The 14,186-nt window shown below is 40.1% G+C and overlaps 1 protein-coding gene across 34 annotated transcripts in view; it reads left to right on the top strand.

Moving 5' to 3' along the window:
* LOC578978 overlaps positions 1 to 14,186 on the top strand; it is an 80,425-nt gene that overhangs the window by 51,118 nt on the left and 15,121 nt on the right. For all 34 annotated transcript variants that reach the window (XM_030976202.1, XM_030976216.1, XM_030976203.1 and 31 more), the window contains 17 exons: positions 1,200 to 1,334; positions 1,699 to 1,857; positions 2,655 to 2,801; positions 3,285 to 3,404; positions 4,100 to 4,348; positions 4,592 to 4,840; positions 5,080 to 5,331; positions 5,711 to 5,965; positions 7,345 to 7,596; positions 8,316 to 8,567; positions 8,720 to 8,962; positions 9,712 to 9,963; positions 10,299 to 10,550; positions 10,878 to 11,132; positions 11,510 to 11,764; positions 12,563 to 12,823; positions 13,454 to 13,711. In XM_030976202.1, the coding sequence (XP_030832062.1) occupies positions 1,200 to 1,334; positions 1,699 to 1,857; positions 2,655 to 2,801; positions 3,285 to 3,404; positions 4,100 to 4,348; positions 4,592 to 4,840; positions 5,080 to 5,331; positions 5,711 to 5,965; positions 7,345 to 7,596; positions 8,316 to 8,567; positions 8,720 to 8,962; positions 9,712 to 9,963; positions 10,299 to 10,550; positions 10,878 to 11,132; positions 11,510 to 11,764; positions 12,563 to 12,823; positions 13,454 to 13,711 (3,846 nt within the window). The remainder of the gene's footprint in view (positions 1 to 1,199; positions 1,335 to 1,698; positions 1,858 to 2,654; positions 2,802 to 3,284; positions 3,405 to 4,099; positions 4,349 to 4,591; positions 4,841 to 5,079; positions 5,332 to 5,710; positions 5,966 to 7,344; positions 7,597 to 8,315; positions 8,568 to 8,719; positions 8,963 to 9,711; positions 9,964 to 10,298; positions 10,551 to 10,877; positions 11,133 to 11,509; positions 11,765 to 12,562; positions 12,824 to 13,453; positions 13,712 to 14,186) is intronic.

The raw sequence follows: 14,186 nt of genomic DNA, 5'->3' as shown, positions 1-14,186 counted from the left end.
ATCCCGGACCCCATCCGGGGTGATCCGGGATTCGGTCCATGTTGACACCGTGTTGGCACCGGGGTGGTCCTGGATGGTCCTGGATGGTCCTGGATGGTCCTGGATGGTCCTGGGCGGTCCGGGAGTCGACCCCGGATGTTTTTGACGGTCAAAAACTGCCGGGGTGGTCCGGGACGGTCCGGGACAATAGTTTGATCCGGGGTGATCCGTGTAGCCACCGTGCTGGGTCCGGGGTCATCCGTAGTGGCGCTGGGGCGGTCCGTGTTGATCCGTGGCAGTCCGGGAGTGAGTTATTGACCGCCCAGGACCATCCAGGACCATCCAGGACCATCCAGGACCATCCAGGACCACCCCGGTGCCAACACGGTGTCAACACGGACCGAATCCCGGATCACCCCGGATGGGGTCCGGGACGGTCCGGGACGTATATGGGACTGTAGCTTTTAAAGCATCACACTTTTTTGAACAAAACATCCCGGACCATCCCGGATCACCCCAGACCATGGTCCGGGATGGTCCGGAGTGGTCCGTGCTCGTCCGTGCTGGTCCGGCTTTATATGGGACTGGGGCTTTACATGCAAAACTTTTTAAAACAAATTCTCAAACCATAAAGATAGTTATACTTTTCTTTGAGGGCGTCATTATGCGACACCCTCTACCATTAAGCTATCCCAACCATTTTTGAATTTTCCCAACCGCTTTCCCATGAAAAAAATGCATAAGACAGGCTTTTAAAAAATCTTTCCACACCACACAATGTCTGGAATTATAGAGCCAATTCATTGCTTCGTAACGATTAACATTAACCTTAAATGCAATAAACTTGTAATAATATAGTTGGGAGAATCAAGGAGTCGATCAGATTATTTTCCCAAATTGTTATCATTAATTATGGTCTGTTCTCACTAATTTTCAGATTATCTTTAATTGTACATCAAGCATTGAAGTCATTAGCACCATTTACTCTCATCTGAACAATGTTCCCAAGTCCCTTTAAGGTCAATATGTGGTAAGAAGTGTATCTAATTTCTATCTGCATTGTAATGGCAGAGTGAAAGTACACCATTGGAAAGATTGTGGAATTACATTGCTTAATTCCAAGAATCTTAATAGGGTATTCGACACCGTTTCGAAAATAAAAATTAACTTCCCCATGTTTCATATCTGATATGGATTCTATGTTTTTTCTCCTTTCGCAGCTGTTGTAATTCTGGTTAACCCCTGTAACAACTTCCCCTGCGAGAATGGTGCGTCCTGCGTCTGTGACAACGCACAGAACTATGTCTGTCTCTGCCCACAAGGCTTCAATGGAATTCACTGTGAAGTTGGACTAAGTAAGGAGATCAGTCCTTTTAAATATTTAAATTGTTAATTTGTCTTCTTTCAACTGCATCTAGATATTTTTTCTTCATTTGAGTATCGCTACTTTGGTGATTCAGCAACATTAATCCAACTAATTATGTATCTTATTGTACATTGATTGCTTAAATATTTGCACCATGTATTCAAATCTTAGAAATGTAAAATTAAAGGTTAGATGAATTTAGGGCTTGTGGTATATTTTTTATGAAATAAAAGAACCATCATGAATTTAAAAAAAAATGCATTTGGTGGCGTAGTTTTGATTTTGCATTGCCTTTTTTCTATTTAAGAACTATACTCTCTTTAATCTATTATCTGATTTTCTTTTGATCTCAGTAACATCCCAGGATGCCTGCTCCAACAACCCATGTCTGAACAATGGCAATTGCGTCAACAGCTACCACAGTGGCACCGAGGTGTTGGGAGTGTACAGCCCACAGTACACGTGTGTCTGCGTAGACGGATTCACAGGAACCAACTGTGCATTGACTGCAGGTATATCCTTATTTTACTGTATGAAATGCCGTACAACAGTATAGTGTCCTGTAATTTTTTTTTACATGGTGGAAACTGTGATACTGTGTGGCCTATCTGCATATCAACACAATGAGTTTTGTTTCTTTCTGTATGTACATTGTGTCTGGCACTTTTTGACAGGGAACAACCTTGCTCTGTTAAACACAACCTTCTCTTCAACAATTTAATGAATACAATCACCCGAATCATGACAAACAACATTTCTTTTGGGCACCGGTAATTATAAGCCGAAATGGCATTTGAAATACAAAATGTAATTTGGCCTTGTTGATTAAATACATTTAATCAAGCACATAATATGGTCCATTTGTAGTCAGAAAGGATTTGTGTGACCGTGCCTTCTCTTCAGTTGCTCCACGTCTCCCTCCCTCCAATTCTTCGCGACACCGACAAGCTAGAAAGCTTTAGGTCAGACCTCAAAACCCATTTCTTTTCTCAAGCAAATGTTTAGTCCATGACTATTTGAGGAGCGGGCGCCTTTGAATTTTTGAAACAGATAAATGGCGCCATACAAGTGCTGTGGATCATGATCATGTCATAACTTTAACACAGAGTTAACATGTTTCTGGCTCTGAGCAGACGATATAAACTGTAATTATTTAGTTATTACTGTGTGCATCTGAAGTCCTGTGCATATATCCGATCAATGTTAACATGTCAGTGTACCAATGGTGTGTTTCTTAAACTCTTGCAATTGCTTTCATGTATAAATTTTACCATCCAACATATTACTCTTCCCTTAATATTTCTCCTAGCCATCAACCCAAATCTTGAAGTGTGTGACGATAACAAATGTGACAACGGTGGCGTCTGTCACAATACCTTCTACAGCTATGACCAGAGTGTGTCGTACTTCTGTGACTGCCCAATAGGTTTCTTCGGAGAATGCTGCGAACTTACTGGTAAGTTGGATATGAGTGTGTTAATGTTCGTTCTGAAATGCCTGGATAAAAAGACAATGTGTTTATATTCAAGTGGATGTAAAGACCTCATTTACCAAAAGATTTAGTCATGAACCATGACAATAGAAAGAAATAGAGAAGCCACTTATCAAATATTTCTCTGTTTTCACCCAAAAATTTATACGAGTTTAATTACAGTCTATAGGCCATAAATATGAAAGTAATTAATTAAACTTAGCAAAAGTAATCATGCTTGAAAACTCAAAACTTAATCTTTTTCAAAATTTGAACAGCTTCATGAATGCAATTAATGTATTGCTTATTCATTTTGCTTAATAAATGAATCTGGAGGTGATTTTACATCTGTTTATTGGTAAATGCATGCATGCCTTTTAAAGTCACAGACCTGTAACGGGTGTAAGTTCTCTGCAATTTTACACATTTTTTTAAATGACAATTTAAATTTTGGGTTGTTTCTCCTAGTCCCCAATCCTTGTTTCAGCAACCCCTGTACTGCCAATGGTAACTGTGTAGCCTTCAACACCTACTTCGTCTGTTCATGTCTCAATGGATACACTGGAGTCACCTGTGAGGTCCCACCAAGTAAGTAGAATCCCCTACTCTTGAATCAAATTAGTAAGATTTAGTATATAAATGGATATGTATATAAATTTTACAGATAGGAATTGTAATAATAATAATAATAATAATAATAATAGCCTAATAGTCCACTCCAAATTTTATTAAACCGAAACGGAAATTCTTTTTGCCCAATTGATCGTGAGCCCGGCAGCCACTGAGCAGCGCCAGATCGACGTTGCTCTATCCCTTATTGTTGAACGCCAAACAAGGTAGCAACAACTCCCATCTTTTAACGTCTTTTGGTACACCGTTTGTTAAAACGCATTTTGATATCGTTGTATAATTGCATTAGCAAGTATCTATTTAAAGTTTACAAGGAGGAACTAATGGTAATCTACATATTCTGTGATTTAAATAATTTAAAGAGTACATGCAGCTTTAATGAAAACTTGGTTGATGGCAAAGATGACGACGTATAAAAAACAAAACATAATTTCAAGGAAAAGAAGGTACTATTTTTGATGGGGGGAGGGGCACCCGGGGAGGGAAACACTGTGGAAATGTACGAAGGTCAGTGATCTTTCATCACATCTTTTTAATGCACTGTAAATTAGCAAAAAGTAATTTCACTCGGTGCAAAATTTAACAAGACTCTTACTGTTTATAACACTAATATTGAAATTCGAAAATTCTACACTTTCTTCCTTCCATCCCAGACGATATCAACCGCCCAGTCCTTGTCTGCCCAGAAGACGTGACCGTGCCCGCAACCACTACCAGTGGTGGTGCCGCTGTGACCTGGAATCTGCCTACAGTCACCGATGACTCTGGAAACTGGGGCTTTGTCTCTGTCAATAGCGAATCCGGAGCTTACTATGCCATTGGCACCGTACTACCCGTCACCTACACCTACATCGATGGCGCAGGAAACCCTGCCACTTGCACCTTCACAATCTCCGTTACTGGTATGGAATAGTGTTTGGTGGCCTTTTGGAATAGAATGATGAGCCTGTTAAATATAAATGCAACACTCAACCTTAACCGCAACACTAAAACTCAAAAGCGACTACACCTTTGACCATTCTAATCTTTTTGTGTTTGATGTTGGAGTCAACTCTCATGTTTAAAAAAACGTTTTACCTTAGTGTGTACAATCTCTTTGTCCGTGACAAATGTCAACCAACAATGTCTTTACTTTTAACATACAGAACTTGACAACATCGACCCAGAGGTCGTGGCTTGTCCAGATGACATTGAAATCACCCTGCCACCTGGTGGACTCGGCACCGTGGTGTCCTGGTTGGCACCCCTTGCCACCGACAACTTTGCCGTTGTCAACACTGACAACAACTTCAGTCCAGGAAATAACTTTGATCTTGGTTCCACCTTGGTCTCGTACACCTTCACCGATGCTGCTGGCAACTTTGAAGTGTGTTCATTCACTGTTAGTATCGAAGGTAGGTGTCATTGAATCGAATCAAGGGTTATTCCATCCTGCTGTAGATGTTATTGTAAAGATTAAGTGGTACACATAACCTTTTTAAGTCCCTGCTTAAGAATGCTTAACGTTTTGCTTATAATAATCCCAGAGTAAGAAAATATTGGAAGTGTGCATGTAATGAAATGTAATTCATTGAGTGCATAGCTTAGCTGAGATAGAAAGTAAACTTCATATATACTTACTTTTCTTCTACAGCCGAACCGGACGTTAGCGCACCTCTGATCACGAACTGTCCTGGAGATCTCGACATCGAGGTTGGACCTAATACCGTGTCATCTGTTGCAACATGGATCGAACCCTCCGCCACCGACAACGTTGGTGTCATCACAACCTCCAATAACTTTAGCCCTGGCGCGACTTTCAATATCGGCACCACTGTGGTTACTTATATCTTTGCTGATGCAGCTGGAAATCCAGCTTCATGTAGCTTTGATGTGACCGTCATTGGTGAGTCACTTTTCCTCTACTTGTAAGAAGATTGGGGTACTTGTATTATTACCAAAATGGTGCTTATTTTGATAACAGGGAGATGGAAAATTCATCATCTGTGCTTGTAAAATATTATTACAATCCCAGGGAAATATTGCTCTATATGATAAGGACATTTTTATATCTGATTGTATCTTGTTATACAAAAAACTTACATTTATGTTTAAATCACATGAAGAACATTCTGCTTTATATGACCCTGACCTTTTTTTTTAATTTACTCTGGAAGTAGAGTTTAAAGTGGAAATTATTTAGTTTTCTTTGAATGGTAGCATGTTTTTTTTCATTATCACAAGAATTGAACGATCCTCTTTTTGTTGTTTTTTGTTGTTGACAGTTGGGGAAGATCAGATTGCCCCCATTGTCCAGAACTGTCCCGGAAACATTGCCATCTTTGTCGGTGTGAGCATCACCGAGACTGCCGTAACCTGGATCGAACCATCCGCAGTAGATAACTCAATTGGAGCCATCTCGGTCGTAAAGAACTATTCACCAGGAGATACCTTCCCACTCGGAGCCACTCTTGTCTCCTACAGGTTTACCGACTTGGCAGGCAACTTCGCCGATTGCGAGTTCTTTGTCGGCCTTCAAGGTATTTGTAATAGAAATGCTGGCTTTCAAACTATTTCATGACAGCTAGTAGTTACTTTGATTAGACATGTGTAGGTCTAATGCTTAGCCGCAACCCATACTGGAGAAGACAACACAAATATATATATTAGGCAAATTTTTCACTTGATTCAATAGATTATGTTTTCTTTTAATCGTCTTTGATATACACTGCACATGTGAGAGGCGTGCGTGTCCTTAAAGGTATCACAAAGTTTTGGTAAGGGGTCATGAATTTGGTTCAAATGAACAAATTGGAAGCATATGCGATCCTACAATATTCAGTGATCGTTGTCGTGGTTGAAATTGGGTTTAAAGTGATGAAATTGTGAATAATAAACTCTTTATGTTGTATAGCTCCCTCTCAAGATTGCTTTACTTTAGCTTTAACAAAATGTTTCTTGACTAATATCGACCGATTTTCTATTCCCTTTTGGAATTTATATATCAGAACTGCATGTTCCGAGATTTTCATGGTCCCGGCTACCATTTGAATGACCGTAGGCGCTATTTGAAATTTATCGGAAGCACTGATAAAAGTTTATATTTTAATTTCTCGAAATCCTCAGCGTTTTAGAGCCCAGATTTTTCAAAGTTGCTTTTTCTAACAATGGTAATGGAAATTTTAAATTTCAAAATCCAATTCTGTTGAAATATTACTAAAACGTTGTATTGCCTAAGTCACCGGGTTGCCAGCTTTTCCTCACTCCTGACGACAGATATTCGACCTGTTCGAATCGTCGAGCCACTCCTACCACACACCCTCTCCTACCGGCTCTATAGTTATCTCTAGAACTATAAGCTCAAGAAGGGTTACCAACAGTCCTGTTCAGGACTCCCCCAACCCTCCCCTCTCACATAGTGCAACCGCTAGCCCACTGTATATCTATATCACCATGTAAGCAAATACTTAGAAGCAGCGTCTTTGATTTCTTTAAACAACTGGTAATTTGATTGATTGATTGACTGCGTCCCCCCGAAATAAAAATTAATAAATACATTTATTTAAATTAAAAAAAATAATAAAAAAATAAAAAAATCAACAACAAACAAATACAAAAATTGAAAAAAATCAACAACAAAAAAAAATCATACAAACATAACAATGCCTTCAATGAGCAGTTTATAAATTTACAGCACGAAAAATAAAATACTTGTATGGAAAATGGAATTCTATTGTAAACTATAACCAAGTAAGGAGAATTAATTAAACTGGCTATTATGGGAAAACAAGGCCAGTAAATCTTCATGAATTTTGGTATACCATTAGTTAAAAGAAGGTGCTATACGTACAAGATCGTTTTTTGCCAGACTATCTAAACAGTGTCCTCTCACCCCTAATAATCTCTTCGCATTCTGCAGTCGCTGTCGACGATGTTGACCCTGTCATCTCCAACTGCCCCAACGATGTCGTTCTGAGCGTCGCCCAAGGCGTCACCATGGTTACCGCATCCTGGGTGCCGCCCACAGCTGTGGATAACTCTGGAAGCTTCAGCACCGTTAGCCTCTATGTCCCAGGGAATGTCTTCGACCTTGGCTCTACTGCCGTGACCTATACCTTCACCGATCCCTCAGGCAACTTTGCCGTGTGCGCCTTCAATGTCATCGTTACTCGTAAATAATATTCCCTGATTTCATATTGCTTTTTCACATGGGTCTTCCAGAGCATCTTATGCGAAACATATAATAATGTGTGTGGCATATAAATTCATTCTGCTTGCTTTAATAGGATTCTTTTATTTCATTGCATCTCCGTTTTATTTAGAGTGTTTTAATGGGCAATTCCGTGCAATATGTCCGGCTCAACATATATCTTCTTCCACATATTTTATTAAAAAGTGGTACTTTCTAGTATTGTCCCTAAACTGTAAATTAGACTACTATAGTAACATGGCATGTCGCATAAATGGTTAAATTGCTTTTAAAAGACTATTGCATATACATGTAATTCAGTAAATCAATCAGACATATATATATATCAAGAATGTTGATAACTTATATTGAATTGTATAAATTTCTTAAAAATAGATATCTTAGTTATACTATCAAGGCAGTCCGAATACTGTTGCTAGTTGATTCAGGTATCATTACATTCAAATAATTCACAAGAACTGTCATAACTTATATGTTTGAGAGATAAACTTTTGATCTCAATACCATAATCTTTACCTCCGAAATTTTGAGCTGTACAGTTACAGCCTTCTTCACCAATGTGACCTAACTTGACCTTTATGAGGTACATAGTTGGGCCACAACAGGTTCATAGACATTTTATCACAATACAGATGAGCTTTCATGATAGTAAACCATGATAACACTGTACCTTTTGACAGTTGCTGCTGATGTTGTACCTCCTGAGATCTCAAACTGCCCCGGGGCCATCAGTGTAGAGGTCAGTACAAGCCTGTCCACTGCTTCCGTCTCTTGGGATGAGCCTACCGCTGTGGATGCATCCGGTATCGTGCTGACCAACCAGAACTTCAACCCTGGACACCTCTTCGCGGTGGGTACCACTGCCGTCACCTATACCTTCACTGACCAGGCCGGCAATCCCGCTATCTGTTCCTTCGTGGTTACAGTCACAGGTAATAACTTTTCTCTTGTGTTCTTTCCAATAATATAAATACAGTGCTCAAAAGATATGCACGTTTGAGAAGGCAAGAGGGCAATATGTGAACATTTGATGTGTGACATACAAATTACCTTTCAAACACAAATTGATCCATTTACCTTGTAGCCATCGACGACATTGCACCTGTCATCATCAGTTGCCCCAACACCATCACCTATGAGGCACCCCTGGGTGCTACCAGTGCACCCGTCACCTGGAACCCTCCAAGCGTTTCAGAGGAAGGTATCACGACCACCCAGACTTCTACGCCAGGCTCCAACTTCGCTCTGGGTACCACTCAGGTCACCTACACCTTCACTGATCTCCTCGGCAACATGGCTACCTGTTCCTTCACAGTGGTCATTATAAGTGAGTATATGGGAATACTCCCCAGAGAGCGGAAAATGTGCACTAACATGTGCAGATTAGCAATTGATTCCAATGACCGGGGTAATATAATAACTATTATATACCTCTCTTTACAAATCTAGCCATCTGATTGGTCGAAATTGGAGTCGTGATTTTAGCCATTCCCGTAAAGAAACAAACAATGCCAGTAACGGTAAATAGTAAACGAATGAGATTCCCGAAAGATTCCGGGTACCGGGAAAATAGGAGTCATGGCAGTGCTATACAAATGTGAATGTTATTATTATTATCTAGGTTTCCTGAATGTGTAATTGTACCTCTTATTGCCTTGTGGACGTAATGGTACCTGGTAGAAAGTAGGTTCTATTCATTTTATTCGCGCCATAAACATTGATAGCCTCTAACACAGCTAAATTTACAGTAGGGTTATCAGGTCTGGGCATGTCTGCCCCTACAAGGAGCAGTCATACGTGAAATATTTGTTTTCATATTAACTTGAATAATTCTGTGAGGATGGCATCCCTGATAATGGAGTTTGTAATGACACATCGACTTGCTTTTTTGCTGCGATATCACCAACCTTTGTACTCAATCCTGCATATTGAAAGAAAGGAAAACAGGACACTTTGCATATCAAGACCGTATGTTACAAGTTATCTTTTGGCATGACGTGATCATCGTAATATTAATTTGAATACTTCATTGATATTTCACTGCTAATAATGTGGTCTTCACCATACTTTCTGCAGCTACTATGGACAATACACGTCCCGTCATCGTAACCTGCCCTGATGATGTCAGCGTCCGTGTCGACGTCGGAGTCACCAGGGGTACAGCCACTTGGACAGTACCTACTGCCACTGACGATTCTGGCACTGTCAATGTTGCCAGCAACTATAATCCAGGCGATTTCTTCGATATTGGTACCACTTTGGTTGCATACACACTCAGTGATGACGAGGGCAACTCTATCAATTGCGACTTCTTTGTCATTGTAACCGGTAAGCAGAATAATTTTGATTTTCATACAAATGTGACAATTATCACAATTTATACATGAATAGTACAAATTCATTGCTAATTTTATTACAGTTTGGTCTTGCTTTTTTGTATGTCGCATTGTGGTGTGTGTTAGATAAGATTAGTTTACAAAATTCTGTCTAAGGGATTCAGTGCTTATAGTTCTCATCGCTTGAATGTAGCTAAATGGACAAGGGTGTTTGTAAAATTTACTTTTGGTGTTCAGTGTATGCTCCGTCTTTCTCATCAAGTTACCTAATAAGCGTACTTGTACATGTATTATTTATGTATCGTCCACCATCTTTTCTCTCCCCAGCTGCAACTGACGACATTATCCCTGAGGTCTCCGACTGTCCGGATGATGTGGTCATCTTCGTTCCCCAGGGTACAACCAGGGCCAATGTGTACTGGATCGAACCTACTGCCATGGACAACTTTGGTGACATCACCGTCAGTCAGTCCGCCAGTCCCGGAAGCCTCTTTGCTTTAGGTCCGAGTAGCGTGACCTACACCTTCAGAGACGGGGCCAACAACGTCGCCTTCTGTATTTTCGACGTCTTTGTTCGAGGTATGATTTGTTGTATGACATCATTCAAAAGACCTACTGTAGATCATTGAATGCACTGGCAATTGAACCAGCTGGCATTCCTGTCAAACGTGAATCATGTACCAAAATGTGTCTGTCCACTCCATTTATTTGCACTGATGACATTGTGTTTAATTGGTTGCAGGAAATATCCTTTACATGTAGAACATTAATCCGGAATGTAGCTCCTTGATCTTCTTTGCGATCCTAGCAATGTGGCCTTCAACAGAAATTGATTTCATTACAGTCAGTCCACCTTGTATCTGTACCTTGCTGTGTGATTATCATGTTGTCTTTCTGCTTCTGTAGTGGCACTACCCGATGAGAGTTCGCCAGTTCTTATCTCATGCCCCGATGACATTACCGTCGCAACCTCGGACGGTAATACGGCTGTTCCTGCCTCGTGGCTTGTCCCTCAAGCTGTCGATGACTCTGGTGTCGTCAACGTTGATAACAACAATGGCCCCGGTGACCTCTTCAACCTAGGCACCAACACTGTCACGTACACTTTCACTGACAATGCTGGAAACTTTGTTGTCTGCTCATTCGATGTCAACGTAATCCGTAAGCATTGCCCCTCAGCTATGATTGTAAATACCCTACTGAAAAAAAGAAGAGTGATCGTTTAATTTCATTGTAGAGAACGATAGTAGACTTCCTTGAAGTTTTAACCAAACCTACATGGCTTGCCTTCCAGTTTATCCATGAACTGTAAATCTAAAAATTCACAACACAGTTATTCTGTAAATGGGTGAGACAGTTCAGATCTTTGTTCAATTTACAGAAGAGAAACTATTATGTTGTATAAAGATTATTGTCAGATGAATGAAATGTGCGTATTCAGGTATTACAAATTGGGTTTTTCCTCACATATCTACTCATGGACAAGACATTATGGTGACACATCTTGTGTATTTTTTTAATTTCCTGTCCATATGCAGTTGGCGTTGTTGATAGAACGGATCCGATCATCAATGGCTGTCCATTAAACATTGAAATCGTGACCCCTGTGGGTGAGCCAGAGGTGGTAGTAACCTGGAATGAACCCAGCGGCTTTGACAACTCTGGCAGAGTCACCGTCACTCAAAGTGCATCCCCGGGAGACATCTTTGGAGAGGGCGTCACTCAGGTTGTCTACCAGTTCAGCGATGCCAGTGGAAATGATGCCTTCTGTATCTTCACTGTCACCGTTATCCGTGAGTGCACCAATGCTGTTGATTTCTAGTGAAATTGGTATTTCACACAGGCGCGTACGCAGGATTTTTTCAAGGGGGGGGGGGGGGAGGGGGGGGTTTTAACATTTATAAATCGGTCCGAACATTTCGCAACGACTCAGCCAGCCGCTGAATAAGGGGGGGGGGGGGGGGGGGGGGGGAAGAGGACACTTTTTTTTTTTTTGTCTCGAAATTTGGAAATTTGACATTTTGCTCAGTTGGGGGGGGGGTAAAGGTCACCTTTTTTAGGTCGGCCGTGGGCATAATTTTTTTTTTTTTTTTTTTTTTTTTTTTTTTTTTAATAAAAAAATCAAAATCAAAAAAAAATCAAAAAAATCAAAAAAATAAAAAGGGGGGGTTTAGGTTTTTTTAGGGGGGATACATACATAAAATTACCAAACCCCCCCCCCCCCCCCCCTGCGTACGCGCCTGATTTCACATGTAATATTTCATTGTAATGTCGACACATTTCAGTAGATGGCGTAATTGAATTGAATGTGGTTGATTTTTGTTTAAGTCTCTTTGATCATATTGTATATGTTTTATGATTTATTGAATTCCCTTGACAACGAAGCAGATAATGAATTTGACGAACTTCACCAGGCAATTTAAAAATCACTGATTTTGGTATAATATTTACATCTGTAAATAGTAGGCTTTTTCAAATCACACTGGGCCCTAGTCCTTTTGCAGTGCAATGAGTATTAAGTCTTAATCTTATTTTGTACTGTAAATCTAAATCTTATGTTGTACTGTTAATTATTATTTTGTTTTCAATAGTGGACATCCAAGTTGATTTTGAGGGTCCTGCCATCAGCAACTGCCCCGACGATCTGGTCCTGAACGTTCCTTCTGGAATTGCTACCGTGTCAGCATCTTGGCAAGAACCAACAGCTTCTGATGTATCTCTCCCTATCACGCTGGCCCAGTCTGCCAGTCCAGGTGATGAGTTTGTAGTCGGTCAGAACACCTTGGTCACCTATACCTTCTCAGATGCTTTCAACAACCCGTCCATATGTGCTTTTAGCGTCATTGTTTTAGGTAGGTTATTGGTTTGAGTTCACACTTCCAAACATTCTGCATGAATAACTATATTACACCATGTATTCCAATTTCAACCTCACAAAGTTCATTCTGTCTAGCATAATCACAGGTAACAATAATAATAATAAAACGGTTATTATAAAGCGCTTTCCACCGATGTCTCTAAGCGATATAACAAACAAAGTACAATGAAAAACAGTTATATATTAAACCAAAAATAACAAATAAACCTACACATTACAATACATACGAAATATACATCATTGTATTAAAATAGAGTTAGTTAAACATCATAAATTGATATTGAACCAGTTGACAATGAAGCCTATGTGTATCCTCTATCTGAAGGATAATCATATCTGCAAATGTTTGCAGTTCAAATCTCTTTCCATCATGGTACTTTTTGGATGAAGTGAAGACCCCTTTCACATAGCACCTACCTACGCAATAACTTAAAAAATTAGAGATAGTGTCCGACTACCCCTCTTGCATAGCATTACTATCCCCTCTATACATGTAGTTTGCCATGAAATATCTTTCTTTCAAACCATTATAATTCATGTTCACATGCAATAGCCTTACAATATAACCTAACACTCCCCGACAATATATCTCTCACTGCATTAGTCACAAACGTAGACAACACCGATCCAGTCATCTCCAACTGTCCTGCTGACATCAACCTGTCTGTTCCAGCCGGCCTCAACAATGTGGCCCTCACCTGGACTGAGCCGACTGCTGTAGATGACACCAGTGCTGTCAACGTCGCCCAGACTGCCGCTCCCGGAGATGCCTTCCTCGCCGGGCAGACCACCATCGTCACCTACACCTTCACTGACGCTTCAGGAAACTTTGCCAGATGCAGTTTCCAAATCATTATCAGTGGTGAGGAATGGTTTAATCAACCAATGAGCTGCCTAAAGGACCATGAAGATTGATCTTGACTACATGTTTATCAGTATAGTCACATGAATTGCACTTGTTATTGTTGTACAACAACTATTTGAGATAGCATGTTTTTAATTGTTGAGGGTATTAAGACTAACATGCATGTCCAGCTCATTTCATGACAGATGCCTCGTGTATAAATCAATGTATAGACATTATTGATCAAGTTGGATATTTTCTTAAATAGTCGTTCAACCTGGTTTACTTGGAGCAAATTTTTAGTCTTAATTTTTTCGCAATATAAAAATCAAAGTATGCAAAGTAACAGTAAATTTGATTTCAGATAGGTATTACAATTAAATTATGATAATAATAATAATAATAATGATGGCTTCTTATATAGCGCACATGTCCGTCACGTCGTAACGCTCCTGGCGCTGCCCCGATTATTACCATGGCTTTAGAAAGGAGG

Source organism: Strongylocentrotus purpuratus, unplaced genomic scaffold (assembly GCF_000002235.5).
Source record: "Strongylocentrotus purpuratus isolate Spur 01 unplaced genomic scaffold, Spur_5.0 spur5_scaffold_8, whole genome shotgun sequence".
NCBI classification, from domain to species: Eukaryota; Metazoa; Echinodermata; class Echinoidea; order Camarodonta; family Strongylocentrotidae; genus Strongylocentrotus; species Strongylocentrotus purpuratus.
This window is presented reverse-complemented; position numbering and strand designations above follow the sequence as displayed.